Consider the following 19,105-nt stretch of genomic DNA (forward strand, 5'->3'; position numbering starts at 1 on the left):
GTTCAGTTTTACGGTACAAAATAATGTGACTCAATCAGCACTCTGATTTTCAAACACCCTGTGGCTATCCAGTTCCCAAACAGTGGCATAAAAAACTCAACAATACAATAATAATTCTATATTTTCTTAAAAATCCAGTTTGTACATACATGAACTCCCTAGAAAGATTAAATCATCAAACTTTAAAAAATAATCATAACAAATCTATTTGTTGTTTAATAAAAGTGTGTACGAGTTCTATGTTCTGGGAACTTCATCATTTTATCAGAGTTCATGGTGGCATAGTCCCACAAATAATAATCTATTATGATGGAATTCAGATTTGATTTACCAAAATTTATCCCCCCATTTATATTTCCATTCTTGTTCATTGTGTTCAATAGACATTCAACTGCATGGATTGAGCAACCTCTTAATTCAACCTCTTCCTCTGATCCTGCCTGTACTTCTTCTTCCTTTTCTATCTTTTGTTGTAAGTCAGCTGAATATCTCAGAATTCCCAAAAACTGTAAACATTGTGGAACTCTATAGTCAGCAAACATTGTAAGCTCTGTGATATCATTGAAATGACCATACTTTTCCCCCTCAAAACATGCCCAAACATCAGCCACAAATATCTGTGCCCTTTTATAAAAAGAGACATGCTTTCCATTATAGAAAGCTTCATCCCTAAAGGATGAAAACATGGAAACTATTTTCCTAACAAGTGTGACAGCAGACTTATTGCAAGTCGAAATTAGATTTCCTACTGAATTGTCAAAATGTTTGCTTAGAATTTCCCCAGCCTCCCTTAGATGTGCAACTCGCCTTTCAATAAGTGGAAGCTCTGTTTCATTCGCTGAACGAAAAATTCTTCTTGCATCTTCTACAGTAAGGCTTTTGTAATACTCTGGTGTGGTAATTGGCACATCTTCCTAAAATGAAAGTTCTATTGTGCAAACAGATATTGAACAAGTTATCTTATAACTACTACTAACATAGTTTACATTGAATTGTAAGTGTCATACATATTTGGAACACTTTTGTCATTTTCTTAATTGTGAAATTGAAATTTAGCCTCTTAATTTTAAAAAATTTGCTTATTTCAATTCTGACTGGTTTACCTGTGCTTTAAAAGAGTAGATTTTGCAGGTAAAGCTGAATATTGATTTATTTGAAGATTAAAAAAAGCTTTGTGGGCTTATTAAATATATCAAACTCAACATCGTAGCTAACAGAAGCATCAATGGATCCTTTAATACTCCTATAAATTTACCTCTAAAGCTCTATTCACAACAGCACAAAGAGCTTCATAGTCATTGTAAACTTCTCCTTTATATTCCACAGCATATGGCTCTTTGTCTTTGTAAACCCAAAAGGAGAAATTCAAACAATCAACAACAAATATCCATTGAAGTGCATCATCGCCCATTGTCTTTGGGTGCATCTTATGGCTTTTCCATGTTTTCATTGAATATTTTGCCTCGGTCATTCTCTTCAATATTACTTCTGATGCTGACTGGATTTCATCATAAACAACCTCAACATGTTTGCTCCTTGCAGCTATAAACTTAGCAGATTCTCTTGGAGACAAAACATCCATGGCATTTGCAAGCTTGAATATAAAATGAAATATCAATTTCTAGGCCTGACCTGACATCAAGCACAAACATAAAAAAACTGACAGCAATAAAATAATACATACATACAAATAATGCTTGTTCATTTGTCAAGGATAAATTTTCAAAATAAAGATATCAAAAAGTTGTCTGAAAAATTTTGTTGTATCGATACCATACAGTTGATTAAGATACCCATGAAAGCAGTGAAAAGCAAGTGTTGGTAACTTGAAAGACTCCAGACGATCAAGGAAGCTTAAATTATTTATTCCATAGATCATTTTTGTTGTTCGTCTTTTCCCTGATTTGGTTTTTGTTTCGATTGCATTAAAGTGAGGGCAGCAGACTCTTTTTTTACTAGAGTATTGGTCTTACCAAGATAAAATAGAGAACTAAGATAGCTAACTAAAATCCCTTGATTTACCTCCCTTTTTGCATCCCAATTCTCGGTAGAGAGGGCTCCAAACCTTGATGAGGCAAATGAGCCGTTGCTCTTTCTATCATGTTTTAGTACAGTTTCTAACTATTTTTCCTTCATCACCTTTATTGTTTTGTATGCCCTTTTTGGAGGAGAAGTGACAAAGTAACTATATTTGAACTATTGTTTAAACCAGTGGTGGAAATTATGGGTGTATGGGGGTGGGGCTCGTTTAGGAGGCTGCAGAAAAGTAACATTACAATTACAATCATGTTGTTATCACAAACAACTTGTCAAAAGTGTAATTGGTTGACCTTTTATATAATCAATTGTCTTAGAGGAGTATCGATCTTGATATCAAAATTCATAGATGGATTCTTTTTTGCTATTTAATTATGGTGTGGTCAGCAAAGATTCCTTAAAGGCCCCGCCAAAAAATCACCTATTTTCATCAAATGCAGCTTCCTTAAAAATTAGAAATGATCCAAGATGTTATCTTATTGAAAAATCGTAGACCTGCCCCCCCCCCCTCAAATTGTAGTAGGACGCTCCCCAGATCACATGACCTTTTATAATCACGTGACATGTACTATTTAATCCGAAGCTTTGTAAAGCGTAGTTCAGTTATCTTCGTATCCTCGTTCAGTTAAGTTATAAATCTTGAATGATTATCAAGATATGAAAATGTAAAGAGTGTGTTTCCTTGCTCTACCATCTCAATAATATAAATAGAAGCACCTCTCACATCTGGTGGATGACCCGTTTTGTCACGATCGCCGTCCCGTATGTCGCAAGAAGAAACTCTCGGACTTATCAATGGTTTGGCCGCTGTTGCTAAAGAACAAAATGCATCCAATAAGTCAAGAACCGAAGAATTGAGATCACTTGCCTCTGCCGTAAAAGATTTATCCGACCTTATAAATCTTCAGTCGCAAACTTCTCCTGGTCATGCTGCTCTTCGCCTGCCGAACCTTACACTGCCTGAATATACAGGAATTGAAGATCTTGACCGTTTTCTGGACCAGTTCAACCAGGTTCTCCGATCTTCTGGTGCAAATCCGCAGTTTTATCTAACGTACCTCAAGCAACAGTGCCGAAAGGATAGCCGTGCCTTCGATATTCTTTGCAATTATGAGAGCACCCATCTCGTCCGATTGCCTGCATCTCCGACCTCTGATGACTATTACCAGTTTTACAATGCTGCACTAATGGTTCTTCACTCCCAACGTGGAATTCCAAAAGACCAGCAAATTCGCAATCTCTTGGCCACGTATTATACCATGCGCCAACAACACCACGAAAGCGTCTCCAACTTCGCACACCGGTTTTGTGAGACCCAACATTCCTTGGAGAAACTAATTCCAGGTATTCACATGACAGCCGATGGAAATGAAATCGAGTTGATTCATGCCTTTGCCCTCAAACTACGTGAGGATATTTCGCGGGATCTGTTTGCTAGGGATTTCAACTATCCGACTTTAATGGCCCTGATTGAAGCTGCCAAACGATACGAGACCAAAACTACTTCAATCGCAGTTGACGAGCCTATTTCTACAGCCAATGCTTTACCCGTTACGCCTGTTCCTGCCTACCCAAGAAAAGCACCTGCACACAGTCAAGAAGCAACACCAAAACCTTCAGGTGAACTTTGCTTTCAATATAATAAATATCCCCGTGCCTTTTGTGAACTTTCTAATGGTAGGTGTAAGAAAGGTTATATTCATAAGTGCACCAAATGTGGTCGCTTTAATTGTAAAGCTGTTCGTCATAATAGGACCAAGGCTATTTCGCATTATAATTCTGTTGAACCTAACTCACTACATACGCATATTGCTAAGGTGGAACCGTCTGTCGATTCTGATACGACTTCTTTATTGAAATCTATCCACTCATTATTGCTCACGAGTAAAGAACATGTTGCACCGCCCAACGATGAGGCCGTCCCTCCCAAAGGGGGTTCGCAAGACAATGTTTATAGCATGCCTGCCATAAGTTTAGCTCCAGATAGTGTCACAATTTCTAATTTAGATCTTGCGAACCGTAATATTTTATGGTGTTCTGTTTCGTCAGCTGGGGTTTCTCTCCCTTTGCCTCTCGACACTTGCTGCTCAGTGTCTTTAGTTAGCAAAGCGCACGCCGATAAAGTTCTTGAAACACGCCCTGACCTCAAGTTTTCGCGCTTAGAGCAGCCCGTTAAAGTCTCTGTTGCCAGTCCCTCGGCCTCTCTTAAAGCCGTAGGTATAATGCAAGTTCCCTTGCAATTTGAAAATGGGCGTTCTGCAACTTTTTCTATGCTTGTCGTGCCAAATTTATCTTGGCCGGTACTTTTTGGCCAAAATCATTTACGCAAGACCGATGCCCGTATTAATTCTCGTGCTCTAACTGTATACTTTGCCGATAAAGGGTTAGAATTCGAAGTCAAGTGTCACGATTCTAATCCTATTCATGCATTTCCACATTTGCATTTTCCTACAAGTAGTTTTACTTCTACTGCTAATGTTACATGTTTGTTGACTGCCCTACCAACACAGCCAGGTGAACCTGTTCGCCTCCACAGGGGCTTTAATTTTGTTACTGTTTGCATGTTGCTTGCAACATCGCTGGTGGGTTCCTCCCTATTTTCGGCTTCGGGTGACCTTTGGCTGGAAGGTAATAAAATATTACCGGGGGTCACTACCCTTAGTGGTCCTATTTCCCTTTCTGGGTTACCGAGCATGACAAATTTGTGCACTTCTGTCATGTCCCCTTTTTTGGCTTCCAGCTACCCAAAATGTCGGCCTAGTCGCCCAGTTCGCTCTGATGTTGGTTCGCAGACAACATGTTTACTGACGTCAATATCGCCCGTTTCAGAAACTTTAGAGGATAGTACACTGAGTAGTGAATCTTTGTACTCAACAACGGTTGTTATTCACTCTACTAAAGAGTCTGCGATTTTGCCATTAAATGTCTCGATCGGAAACATTAGGCCTGTATTGAGCACTGATACTAATGTGTTAGAAGATGCCGCAGACTTTACTGCTTCTCAGGTAGCAAACCAATGGTATTCATTAGTTTCTGCAACCCATGCCGCCCGCCGTAATATCGATGACCTCCCGACCTTAGATCCTGATAAGATCGTTAATGGCGGTCATGCTATTCACACCTCTAACTTGCAGGAAATGGCACAGGATAATCTAGCCTTTGATTCGTCTTTTCTGTCGCCGTATTTAGAATGTACCGAGCGTCATCAGGCTAATTCATTTTCTCCAATAGGAAAAAGCGATATCCAGCCGCATTCTGAGGAATATTTTAGCAAACTTTTACATGCCTTAGAACTTGACGCGCCATCGTATGCACATGTGCCGCGTAGCATTTTAACGCAATTCAAGTCCTTGTTGCATGACTTCCAACATGTTTTTCATTTGCCTGACTCACCTCTGTCTACCATTAAGGGCGTTTATCATCATATTCCTACGGGGGATTCTCCTCCTGTCTATCGCCTTCCTTATCGCAAAAGCCCCGCAGAACTTTCCGCTATTAAGGCTGAAATTGCACGTATGCTTAAGTTAAACATTGTTCGTCCAAGCAACTCTGCGTGGGGGGCACCTTGTATACTTGTCCGTAAGCCCCTAGAAAAGGGTAAGCCACAGCCTCCTCGCTTTGTTGTCGACTACCGCGGGCTTAATGCAGTTACATCTAGCGATGGCTATCCTATACCGTCTGTCGCAAATATTTTAGACGCAATTAGTGGAGGAAACATTTTTGCTAAGCTTGATTTAGCTAGTAGATACTGGCAATTAGCTGTAAACCCAAAGGACAGACACAAAACAGCTTTTGCCACGCATTTGGGATTATGGGAATTTATAAAGATGCCCTTTGGCCTCAAAACAGCGCCACAAACTTTCCAACGCGTCTTAAATACAGTGTTTTCGGACTATTTGTACCAGTGGCTCATCATCTATATCGACGATTGTATTTCATGGTCTGCCTCATATGATGAAGCCCTGGAGCATTATAAAAAGATTTTTGAACGCGCAGATAACTTTTGCTTACAGTTCAAGCCTTCTAAATGCGTGTTCTTTTCTAAGGATCTCCAAATTTTAGGCCACAAAGTGACCACAGAGGGTCGATTCCCTACTGAAAAAGGGACAGAGGCAATTTCAAATTTCCCGCCACCCCGCAATGCGTCACAACTTAAACGTTTTCTTGGAATGGTTGGTTATTTCCGGGAATATATTCCTAACGTGTCAACTAAGACACAACATTTGCGTACATTATTGTCTAAGAAAGCCTCCTTTTCATGGACACCTCCACACGAGGCAGAATTCCAAAATCTTAAAAATGCGCTTATCTCTCCTGATATTATGCTTGTTCATCCTGATTTCGACAAAAGTTTTGAAGTACATACCGATGCCAGCAAATTTGGGTGTGGTGCTATGCTCGCTCAGCACAAAAATGACAAGCTTAGACCCGTTCGCTATGCCTCTAGGTCATTTACCCCTACAGAATCTCGATGGCCTACTGCTCATCAAGAGCTTTTTGCCGTCAAATGGGCTTTAGAGCATTTTCGCCCCTATCTAATGGGTAGCAAATTCAAAGTCATTACAGACCATGCTAACTTGAAATTTCTCTCTTCAATTGCGCCACAAAATTCGAAGTTGGCACGTTGGTGTTTATCATTGGCAGAATTCGATTTCACGATTGAACACCGCCCCGGTAAAGGTAACGTTGTTCCAGATACTTTAAGTCGTGCTCCTTTACCCCTACCCTCGGTAGCTGCAGATATGTTGTTCATTCCTCCAGCAGATACAGTTGATTTTTTTCTTACAGAACTTTCTCTTGACATCCCATATCTAGAGACAAACTGCAACGATAACCTGAATTGCTTATCACTGGCCTGCAATGCAGCTCTTTCTACAGACGATTCACAAGTTACATCTCACCATAAAGTTTCCACAAACGTAAAACCCAACAACAATACACATACGTATCTTACAGTCACTACTGCTCAGCCATCTACAACAGAGTGGACCAATGACTTAAAATTTCTCAATCCACTGAACCTCAACAGGATTGATTTTGCTAAACTACAACGACAGGATAAATACTTAGGACCCCTTATACTCTTTCTTGTCCATAACAGTTCTCCTGATTGTATCAGCAGCCTTGATAAACAGACTAATCATAACAGTCCTATAGGAATGCATCGTGGTAGAGATGCAACTTATAATTGCCTTTCCCGCGACTTTTATTGGCGCAATATGTCCAAGCATGTCCGCAATTGGATCCGCCGATGCCCAGATTGCATCAAATTTAAAACGCTTAATCAGCCACACGGTCCTATGCAGATAAGACTTTTTGAACATCCCTTCCACACCCTGGGCGTGGACTATGTAGGTGAACTCCCAACTTCACCATCGGGAAATAAATGGATTCTTACAGCTGTGTGCCCGTTTTCTAACTTCCTTCGCGCTATACCTGTCCCGGACAAAACAGCAACAACAGCTGCACGCGCATTGTTAGATCAGGTACTGCTTCAACTAGGATTTCCATCAGTTTTACAAAGCGATCGCGGTGGTGAATTTCTTAATGCAGTTATGCATAGGTTAACATCTTTGCTTTCTATTCGTCAAGTATACACTTCAGGGTTTCGTCCGCGCATGAACGGCGCTACAGAACGTGTACATCGATTTCTTAACAGCGCTATCGGAATTTTTTGCGAAAAGAATCAGGATCGCTGGGAAGATTTCTTGCAGCCTGCAGTTTATGCACATAATACTGCGCCTATTTCAGGTACATCTGACATCACACCATTCTTTCTAGTCTTTGGACGCCATGCTCCCTCGCCTGAAACCATATCTTTGGATCTTCCACTTCAGTCTTTGCCTGCTGATCATTATGCTCATCATCTTGTAGCCAGAATGCAACAAGCACATGAACAATTTCGCGCCATAAAAGCAGACTTGCGCCGCCGCCAACGCGAATTGTACGACATCGCTTCGCGCGATTTACACGTGCCAGATGGCAAACTCGTTTCCATGCGCAAGGAGTCCGCTCCCTCCAAAAGCGGCCAAAAATCTCGCTTTCTGCGCAACTTCGATGGTCCTTTCATCGTCACAGGCCATCCACATGGTCGCCAGGATCTTTTAAATTTGCGCCATGCCACCTCAGGACAAGACTGGTCACATCCAGTTAATGTAGAAAAGATTGTGGTCGTACCCGACACAACTCCGTCTGATATTTCTCCTTTAGCTACAGTCGAGCACGTAGACTCGTCACAGGAAAGTGTCACTCCAGTACACCCTGCTTCCCCAAATAAGGACTTAGCCGATGTGGCATTTCGATTAGGAACGTTTTTAGAGTGTAAACCCTCCAAGTCCGCTGTAGCATCAGAAGCATGTAAATTTCTTTACGAGTCGTTCCCACCTAGTAGAGAAATCCTAGCTAAACATGGGCGACTCCGTGGTCTTGTTAAGTCATGTCAGTTTCTACATTTAGAAGGTGCTCCACACGGGGGCATCTATGTTCTCTCATTGGATGTAGACAAATTTTCTCGTTTACGTCGTTAACATGGATATTGTCGGTTTCAGTATGTTTTTCTTAATTAACGTTAACGCAAAAAAAAAAATTGTAAAAAAAAAATACGTATGCTGTATTTTTTTAAATAAGAAGGGGGAGGATGTAGTAGGACGCTCCCCAGATCACATGACCTTTTATAATCACGTGACATGTACTATTTAATCCGAAGCTTTGTAAAGCGTAGTTCAGTTATCTTCGTATCCTCGTTCAGTTAAGTTATAAATCTTGAATGATTATCAAGATATGAAAAGTGTGTGTTTCCTTGCTCTACCATCTCAATAATATAAATAGAAGCACCTCTCACAAAATGAAAGCCTGAATTTCTGCCACTGGTTCAAATGCTCAAACAATGGGTTCTATCGACAGGCATATCTGAGAACAATCAAATTTGATGCCAAAAATAGATCAGGAATCGATTACTTTTTCACTTCGTCTCTGAAAAAAGACATACAAAACCATACAAAACATGAAAGTAGATCAAGGAAAAGTATCTAGAAACCGTACTAAATCATGATAAAAATGTAAGAGCAACGGCTCATTTGCCTCATCAAGGCTTGCTCTTGTCAAAGGTGGTCTTGTTATAGACATCAGAGCCCGTTCCAACGTAAATTGGGATGCAAAAAGAGGTAAATCAAGGGGTTTTAGTTAGGCTCTTAGTTCTATTATTTTATCTTGGTCTTACTAGTGATAAATTGCAAAGAAATGTGAACAAAAAAGTATGCATATGTTTTATGTTTCTTACATACAAACATATATACATACTTACATACATACATTATTTATATAACAATGCAGGTCATCGAAATGGCAACTTTCGCTGATGTGGACCTGCTAATTAACTGATAAGTAAAGGTTAAAAAGTTTTAAATAGCTTAGATAAATTAATATTTTTAATTTACATGAATGGTTTCTTAAATCTAAAAGTAGATAAAATTTGGGTCAGTATACAATATGGTGGATGCTTGTCCAAAGGAGATGCTAGTACTTTGCTATGGTCTGATAGCTTTCTTTTAAATGTTTCCTAATTTTCCTGAATCGTTATTGAAGGCAGCAATCTATTCCAAATTAACGCTACCCTATGCTTGAAAAAAGTTCTGCCAACATTTGATTTTGATTGGGTGAGATCCACTTTGCAACTGTTCCTAGATGATCTCTTAGATTTTTTTTATCACTAAATCTTTCAGGGTATTAGGACACTTGTTGTTGTATATTTTGTGAGTCAGGCATGCTACGCATCTTTTATAGATATTATCAACAGTTTTCCAATTTGCTTTTTTGAGAACGTTATCCGCAGGTGTTGATTTAGGTAGCTTGTTTATTATCTTTGCTGCTCTCTAGTGCACTGTCTCAATTGGCTCTCTTGTACAGAATAAATATAATGGACAATGATAATATAGAAAAAAAGATAATTATAATGATGCAGTTAGTAGATAAGCTTGTTCGATTCACTTTAAATGATCAGACATTTAATTCAACTTGTTAATTTCTAGTTTCCTTCATCAAAGAGCAATCAATGATAAAGGGGGAAATGCAAACACAATTTTGATTTACTTTTTCGACGATTTTAGTAACATGAAATTTCAGTTGGATAAACAAAATGTCAGAAAGTTTGATTTCCCCTAATATACAGCATTTATAATAGAAGTAAATAAATGTATTACCTGCAATTTAATCGAATTTATTACTTCATGCAATTTGATCGAAGCTTCCAAGATACAACAGCAACAACACTGAAAACAGATTTTGAACGTGAGAACGAGTCGTTATCAAAATGGAAGCGAAGTTTGAAGGAAACATTGATGAGAAATGGCAGCAAACAAACGCTTGCCAAAAAATAAAGGAGATTCACTCAGTTCTAAGAAGGGAACTCAAAACAGGTGCATTTCTCAAAACTGTAAACCTCTTCATCTTAAAACTAACTGATTTTTTGGAGGGACGCTGGAACTGGCAGGTTTCTGCATGCAAACAATCAAAGAGCCCTCCGTGTAGGATCGGGACTGAAAGCACCTAAACTCCATTCCCAAAAGTTTTCGAACGGTCAGGGCAGGCAAAATTATGGGTAAAGTTCTCCTTGCGCAAAGTGAAGACTTGATTTAATTTTGGCTGGGAAAGTGAAACGATAGCGTCAGGAATTAAACAGAATATTTCAGCAAGATCTTTTATGTTCTGAAATCGTTTACTCAGATACTTACTGCAAATGTTATTTTCAAAAGCGTTCAAAGCTATTTTTGTACGCATTCAAAACCATTGTCACATGAAAACGGAGTAGTGGCAACAGGTGACCACCTACTTTAACTTGCATGTGTAAATATTGTTGATATTTCGTTCACCAAAGTCCCTCTTTATGTTCACTTGATGCACGATTACCTTTTAAATCAGAAGTTTAACTACATATTACGTATGATTATTCATAAAAAGTTGATTTCAAAAAAAATTCTTTGCAAAAGAAAATATAGATGATCAGAAATTTTTTATTTTAACAGCAACATTACATATATGAGTTAATTTCAGCAAATTAAGACCTGCTTTTTTCATTGAAAAAGGGAAGAACTTTCAAGAAGTCTGGAAAGAACACAAAAACAATGAACAATTTTTGTTGGAATACTCTGAAGCCATGGTTTCACTGGCTGAAATATGGGAGTCATCTCATCCGCCATCTGAAAACAGAATAGACTGGTGTGTGTCTATATCAAGACAATATTTCATCATTGGAGGTTTGAGAAAGATATTGGAAAAAGAAATTAAAGGGCATTTCTATGAGTTGAAAAGAGCAGGACAGTGCCAACTGGATAACTTTGAGGAATTTTATAACAATGAGAGGAAAACAGCTCTAAAAGACAAAATAAAGTAAGTCGTTTTGAGTCTTTAATTTTTCAAAATTTACCTTGGCAACAAGATGGCATAAACTTTTTGTCAATAAAGCAGTTGACCATACAACCAATATATATCAAGCATGCATGCTTGCTGAAAAAGAAAAAAGTTCACCCACTTTGTTTTCTTTCTTCTAATTTGTTGATTTTTAATGGGGAAAGATGCCCAAATAAGGTTATTTTATATGGCTGAAGCTTTTCTCAAATAATGAAAATCTTCCCATCATTCAAGGGTCTACAAAAATCTACTAGCATTCTTATGTATTCCAAGTTATAGATGAAATATGCAATTTTGAAATTTCTCAGTTTTTTTTGTTTTGCAAATCTATATTTTTTTTAAATCTGAAATTTTGCTTCTGATATCAAATTTTAGTTATTTCAAGAACAGAAAATTGCGCTTGCTTGATGTTGGAAGTTGTTATAACCCATTCAGTAAATTTTCAGAAGAGTTTGAAGTTTTTGCAATCGATCTTTGTCCAGCAACAAAGGTATGTTGTTAAGCAAGGTTATAAGCCTTGTAAGGAAGAAATGTTTCTAAAGAATGGTCGCTTTGATTTTTTTAAATTTGAGTAAGGGTGATTGTGTGTGATGCATAGAGCACTCGATTAAGTTCAGGAAAAGATGTGAGTTTGAAAAAATTAAAAAGTCGAGTTAAAGTGCAGCGAATATATTTAAAGGACAAGTGACACGCTTTTGGCGCCAAATTTTATTTTTCTTTTAACTTAAAGTAAAATGCTGTATGAGAGTGTTGTTGAAATATTTTTCCTTTCTGATTTCATTTTCCCACTTAAAAAGCCATTTCAAATTATGGCGGGAAATGAATCACGTGACACCGTGACGTAGATTGTGATAATTTGTTATTGCTGCTACTGGTATAGAGTGCAATATTAACGTTTACAACACGCTTGTAAACGAATACAGTTCGTCTGGACCTGTCGCGTCGTGTTTCGTAAACTCTCTATCAATTACAGGAAGATTCTGAGTTATCACAATGTACGTCATAGGGTCACGTGATAAAAAGCAAAATCGCGCCCCCTGCGCCCCCTGATTAGAATTTTTTGTTCCAAACCAGGAAAAACTTACTTCTAAATGATGATCTATAAGTTAATGAAAAGAAAAGATAGGGTGAAAAGTGTGTCACTTGTCCTTTAAACAGAAACATCTTTTTCGAAATCTATTTTGAAAGGATTTTATCTCTTGGTCGTTACTGTCTATAGGCAAATCTCTAAAAAAGTTGCCCCATCCCCCTTGATTTAAAGGTCCATATGCTATTATTTAAACCTAAGAAATTGTACTTTGGCTGAAGTTGCTATTGCCTACCCCTCCCAAGTCAGCTTTTCATCAAAGGCCATATAATTTTTGTCTGTGTCTTCTTGTAAACTCGCTCAAATATACCTTAAGGTCAGTACTGCTTTAAAAAGCTTCTGATAAAAAGTCTTGGTTTGAATTTGGTTTTGAGGTGAAAACAATAAATATGTTTAAAATATATTACAAACTATATAGAAATGAAAAATTGTGGGCTCCTTCGCTTTCATTTTTCTTAAGCCTGTTAAAATTCTCATCTAGGATGTTTTCAAAGCTGATCTTCTTTCACTGAAGATAAACAAATGCAGCAAAGGAAAACATATTGTCATGGCGCAAGAACAGAATTTTGGTGCGTTTTTTAAGGCTCTTAGTTGTGAAGAGAATGGGGAAATAGATCTAAACAATCCCAACTCAAAAGAGGATATTATTGAAAAAGGTAGAAAAATGCTGGACGGATGTGCAGATCAATGCTTTGAAAAAGTGGCAACATTAGACGCTGAACAGTTGAGGTTGGCGGCTCATGGGGGAACAATTGAGGAGTTGCCAGCTAGTTCATTTGATATTGTAGTTTTATCTTTGGTTTTGTCGTATTTGCCGTCACCAAGACAGCGTTGGTTCAGTTGTATACAAGCAAACAAGTTACTTCATATGCATGGTCTTCTATGCATAATTGAGCCAGATTCCGCGCACCAAAATCGGAACGCCCACCAAATCCGTGCTTGGAAGGATGCACTTGCGCACCTTGGATTTGTACGATACCGGTACGAAAAGCTGCCACACTTGCACTGCATGGCATTTCGAAAAACAAAAGAGGTCTTTGTGGTTCATGAAATACCTGATAAGTCAGACTTGATGTTTATTCCACAGGATTTTCAAGACGAAGATCAAGAGGAAACGTGTTCAAATGAAAACAGAAACGAAGACCAAGATAAGGAAATCTCAAATTTGTTTGAGGCGCTACCAGTAGTTTTCTAGAACTCTGCCTCTCTCGGTCACTTGATATCCAATGTGTTTAGCTCCTTCTTTCAGTTTTTTTCAATCGCAAATATCTGTTTTGCAGTGAAGCAAATTATCATATAGGAATCACAGTTGATGTCTCTTTGTTAACTATGTTCTTATAAGGCTCAAGATGTGAAAAAATCATTCGCACCTCCATATTCGGATTGAAAACAATTTGACAGCGATAACTTCATAACCAAGGGATTTTTGAAGCCCTTTTAACGCGAGACAGACCCATTCACCCCCAGATAATTTTCATTTTATTGCCAATGCAGCCCCTTGGGGTTTTCGAGACAACAGCATTTTAGAGGTATGCCCCTTTTGTAACATTCCATTGCCACAATCTTGTAGAAGCGCTTTTTTGTGGCAAATAACCAAGAACATTTCCCTAACAAAAAGGTTTCTAACAGTTTTTAGCAGAATAAGGTGGGGTCAGGCCCTGTACCGTTAAGAAGCAGATATACGAAGACCCAATGGAAATAGTGTAAAAATATCATAAAGGTAAAACTCGCAGAAGCCGGGTCTGGACAGATAATATGTCCACATGTGCGATGTTCGACATTCACGTTGCAACAGTCTCGCTTATTTGGTACTAATTTCATAAGGGACTTCCCAAAACTTGTGCAACCAAAATTGACGGTATTTGTAGCAAATGATCTTGAACCACGTGTTTTTGTTGAAGTTCCATGCATTTTTGTTGGAGTTGTGAATATCAGGCCTTTTGTGTTTAAATCAAGTGGGATTTGTCTTCGCTGCAGCCTGCAGTGTTTCTTCATTGATTCGTTTTCATCTTTGATGTCTTCTTTTAGCCGAAAACAGATATATTAGATAAGCATTTTCTTCTGGCTATATTCTGCAGTTATTTCTGCGCTAAACAGACCGTGCCCAGCAAGACCGAAACACGCAAGAAGACGAAATAATTTTAAACCCAACGGCTTCCTGGCATGCGACGGTCTTGCTTCGAAGAATGCGGTGAAAAATATCTCTTGCTAACATGTACTTTTTGGGCGTAGTAGGGTTTTAACAGCAGCAAGCCTCGCTAAGCCATTCGTGCTTGTTTTATAATCTTAGCTAACGTACGAAGTAGTGTGAATTCAGCTTAAAAACGTTTTCCAAGGGAGGAGGCATATGGGAAGGTCCTGCCACCCAAGGGCGATTTATCCAGCTCCCTTGGTAATGGTCAAAGAAGTCGAAGTAAACGGACTCCAAATTTGTAGCGGTATAAGGGGGTCTGAGCGTTGATGTTTCAAAGACTCTTTGCATTTTGGGACTGGCAACGAGCTTTGTTGCGTTAGAGTCTCTTTGCGCTTGATTGGATCTTCTCCAAAAAAGTAAATAGGAGTATAGAGGAAGTGGTTCGAAAGATATAGCGTAATTGAAAGGGGTGGAAGGAGCTCCTACCACTATTAATGGAAGTTTTGGGAAAAAGAAGAAAAAGTAATTATCTATCAAAAATTAAATGCTATACATTGGCAGCTATATATATATATCGGCCTTGTATGGGCGCAACATTGCCACCTTGTGTCGCATATTTTTTATGAGAAAGTAAGCTTGCGATTAACACTCCACTCATCTAGCATGTTCTAATATCAATAATCCAAGTTCCTGAATTTTTCGTTGATTCTTAGTTTTTTATTGAGTGCTGAAAGGTCTCTTAGTTTCTTTTAAAAATGGTTTTGAAAAAAGAAAACATTTCACAAGACGCTGAAAGTTTTCCATCTGACACCCCTCAGAATACATAACGTAAACATAAGGGCCCGAAAGCGCAAGATGAAATTATCTACCTAGTTGTTGATCGAATAGGCCAATAAAAAGGTGTGAACACATGACCGGCATGGTTGTGCTTTCGAACCCTTATTCGGACGTTGTAAACTCTGAGGAGTGTCAGACGAAAAAGCTTTTAGTATCTTGTGAAACGTTTGCTTTTTCAAAGCCATTTTCAAATTATGAACCGCCAAAAAATTGCACACATTTTTAAGGGTTTTTAAATACCAAAATTGTAAATACCATACATTTTAGATAGACAAAAACATAGCGCGAGATAACATGAAAAACACCTAATAAGTCACAAGGAGCTTTTATTACTATTTTTCTCAATGCAAATAGGTGGCTAATCGTCGAAAAGAATTGCTCCAAACCTATCTTTAAAGGAAAGATATTCAAGCAGTGTCTTAAGTTGCGGGTGATTAATGCTATGGTCTCTTTGTCTTATATTCATTATAGAGCTCGATTTCACACGGACAAAAGAAAAGTAAGTATGTTTAAAAAAACTTTGTGATGGAAAAAATGATGGAAAAATTTGCAAAAGAAACTACTGGTGTGCTGTTGGTAACTGGACTTGGGCTTCAGTGTATAAAATACCTGAAGATGAAATCAATATGTTAAGATACGTGATCGTGTGTTAATGATGATACGGCGATCAGATCAGCTGTCGTGAAATCTGATTGGCTGCAGGTCTGAATATGCTATTGCTGATTGACGAGGTCGAGCTTGGTTTCTTCCTTGCAAGTCAACTTTATTCATTTTCAACGGCAGTGCTGCTTTTTATGCAACAGAACCTGATTAGATTGACCGCTCTGCTTCTAAGAAGAATGGAAGAGATGAATGATGATCGATGAGCAAGATAAGGGCTTTGCGTGGCTTTCAACACAGCCCGTTGCCGCAGGAGTATAATGATGTAGCTCTCTTGTGCTGACATTACGCCACAAATTTTGTTTACGCTCAGCCGTTCAATTTTCATTAGGTTTTGCTCTGTAAATTTGGCTGCTTTGAGAAAGCAGAAAGTTATCAATAATAGATGAGAATGGTGAATCCAAGTGAATTGTGAGCTTAAAACGAGCAAAATAAAGCGGCACAGGATGCCTCATATTCGTAGATTTTGAATTATTCCTGGGTCATTTAGATTAAATTTACTTGGAAAAGGTTTAGGCAGGAAGCCTCAAGCATAAAGAATTTAAGCCAGCCTGCTTCGATTCGAGATAAAGCCCTTCATAGATACGACCGAAAATCTACTGCCTGCAACCACCAAAGAATAAAGTCTTCCAAACACGAGAAAGAGCCACTCGAGAAGGATTATCTCCTGCTTTGACAGCCATTGTTCAGTAAAACAACACTGTCTCCTTGTAAAATTGATTGGAAGCGTTTTTCTCTGCAAATGGCCTGCAATAACAGCTTCGAACGACTTCACAAGTTAATGTGCCAAGGCACACAAAATTGTCTGGAAAGACGATTAATGAAAAGTGTTAGCCTCTTCAACTTCAACATTTTATTATCAGTATATTTTAAAATAATTACAAGTGATACGATAATGCTAACATAAATGAATTAAAGATTAAAAGCATACTTTACATGAAATTGTCAGTAGGAAAAAATTAAATACTGAAGGATACGTAGAAAAAACTCAGAAGAGCTTTCGAGCTCCGCACTTTTGTGATTCTGAAAGTGACATTGTACATATTTAAAGAAACATATTTGAGAAAAAACGCATACACAAAGTTGTATCAATAACAGTAACAGCAAGAATATATAAAAGAAAGGAAACAACTTGAAAAAGTAAGAATAAAAATAAAGGAAATGAGATAAAAAGAAATAGAGAGAGAAAGAAAAGGGGAGTGCAATTCAAAAGTTGACAAATTGAAGGCCTATGAATATTTTTGTTCATTTTTTGTATTACGCAATTCAAGAGGCAGACAATTCCAAAATTTAACACCCTGATAAGAAATGAATTTCGAGGAGAAAGAAATAAAAGAAGGGAGATGAAACCAAAACAGTATTGACGAGCATTGCGATGATGTTCATCACTGCATTCTTGAACAAGCTGTTACATCCGAAGAAATCATAAACACGCTTTAGCTGTCAATATATTTGTATAGGTAGGTACAGATGCTCTGCAATAAATATTATAAAAAAGCAGCCTCTTTTTGCAGCCGAGGCAAATGTGACAAAACTCTACCTTTACAAAAGAGGCACTAGATAGAACGTGACCTTTAAATATGGCGTCACTAAATTGTTTACACCACTTACACTCTTTTCGTTCTATAAGAATATTGTTTATAAGAATATTCAGGCTCAGAATTATTCAACTTTGAAGAATATGGTAACAAGCCGGTGGTCTTTACAACATCTTGGAAAATTCATCTAGAACAGAGGAAACATTATGTAGTTGTAGTAGATCAAAGATCAGACATGGCAGAAGTAAAATTTGGTGTACCCCAGGGGTCTTTGCTTGGTCCAAGGCTTTTTGCCATCCAAGTAAACGACCTACGTAAAATTCCTTCAAAAGGGATACTAAACATGTATACAGGCGACACTGTATACTGTCAACTTGAAATTTGTTGAATACATGTGCAAGCGAAGAGTTGCATGCATAGCACACAAATTGTATTACGAGAAAGGCCCAGACACCATGAAAGACTTGCTAGGACGCTCGAAATCAGGATCAATGAATCTCAGGGATAATGTAAAAGTCATCTTGAACAGGCCTAAAACTTCATATGGACGAAATTCATTCAAACACAGAGCAGGCTTAATATGGAACAGACTACCAATTAAAGTGAAAAGCATTGAGAACTATGAGCATTATAAAAAGAGTTATAAAAAATGTGTGTATGTATGTATGTATGTATGTATGTATGTATGTATGTGTGTGTGTGTATGAGGCCTTTAATTGGTTTAAGTGAAGTAAAAAAGGCGTTCTAATGAGAGGGGTCAAGGTGCGGCCAAACTATGAAATGTTGCCGTATGAAATGGTTTCTGTGAAATAAAAATTGTATGGTCAAACTTGGTTGATATTTTCTGACAGACAATTTATTGTTTTCAATGTTCCAGTGATACCCTGCCCAACGAATTGAATTGAATTGGGAAAACATTGCTACACACGAAAGAGTCACAAAAAGGTTTATGATCATCAAACATATCTATGACAAGGTGTTGAAAGATTTTGTCGTACGAAATTCTGCGCAGCTTGTGAAACACAAAGAAAAACCAGAGCTTGTTCAAACTCACAGCACATTGACCACTTGAATTGACTCTCTTAACAAGAATGACATCAGCTGCTTAAATTTCGTTTAAAGTTACCCGCCGCATATAGATAAAATAATTTTATAATATATTTGTTTTTTTTCAGAGAGGCCTATATTTATAGCCGATTCAATACCTAGTAGAAACAAGATATTATAAACTTAATTTCTTTTAACAAAATCTTTCCTTTTTCCAAGAATAATTAAGCAGATTCGCATCTTGCAAAAAGTACAGTTAAGAGTTGCGTGGGCATTTCTCTCTCGTTTAACTGTTGGAGGCAGGGGTGTTAATGTTATGGCATTTCGTCAATTTGAAGTAAGAAGTAAGACTCAAAGGAG

The 19,105-nt window shown here is 38.0% G+C and overlaps 2 protein-coding genes across 3 annotated transcripts; one reads left to right on the top strand and one right to left on the bottom strand.

Moving 5' to 3' along the window:
• Window positions 1–103: 103 nt before the first annotated feature.
• On the bottom strand, window positions 104–10,327 carry LOC135692519 (queuosine 5'-phosphate N-glycosylase/hydrolase). The gene is made up of 3 exons (XM_065210674.2): window positions 10,236–10,327; window positions 1,256–1,594; window positions 104–914 (listed from the first exon to the last, which is right to left on the bottom strand). The coding sequence occupies exons 2-3, from the start codon at window positions 1,580–1,582 to the stop codon at window positions 216–218; spliced, it is 1,026 nt and encodes a 341-aa protein (XP_065066746.2). The 5' UTR covers window positions 1,583–1,594; window positions 10,236–10,327; the 3' UTR covers window positions 104–215.
• LOC135692517 (S-adenosylmethionine sensor upstream of mTORC1) lies at window positions 10,293–18,938 on the top strand. 2 transcript variants are annotated; one of them, XM_065210671.2, is made up of 4 exons: window positions 10,293–10,451; window positions 11,118–11,421; window positions 11,818–11,932; window positions 13,011–18,938. In XM_065210671.2, the coding sequence occupies exons 1-4, from the start codon at window positions 10,346–10,348 to the stop codon at window positions 13,722–13,724; spliced, it is 1,239 nt and encodes a 412-aa protein (XP_065066743.2). In that variant the 5' UTR covers window positions 10,293–10,345; the 3' UTR covers window positions 13,725–18,938. The 2 variants fall into 2 exon arrangements, with proteins under 2 accessions (XP_065066743.2, XP_065066744.2); XM_065210672.2 differs by lacking the exon at window positions 10,293–10,451 and adding an exon at window positions 10,458–10,852.
• The last annotated feature ends 167 nt before the right edge of the window (window positions 18,939–19,105 follow it).

The sequence above is a fragment of the Rhopilema esculentum genome, chromosome 3 (genome assembly GCF_057945365.1).
Source record: "Rhopilema esculentum isolate cy_ngs chromosome 3, ASM5794536v1, whole genome shotgun sequence".
NCBI lineage: Eukaryota > Metazoa > Cnidaria > Scyphozoa > Rhizostomeae > Rhizostomatidae > Rhopilema > Rhopilema esculentum.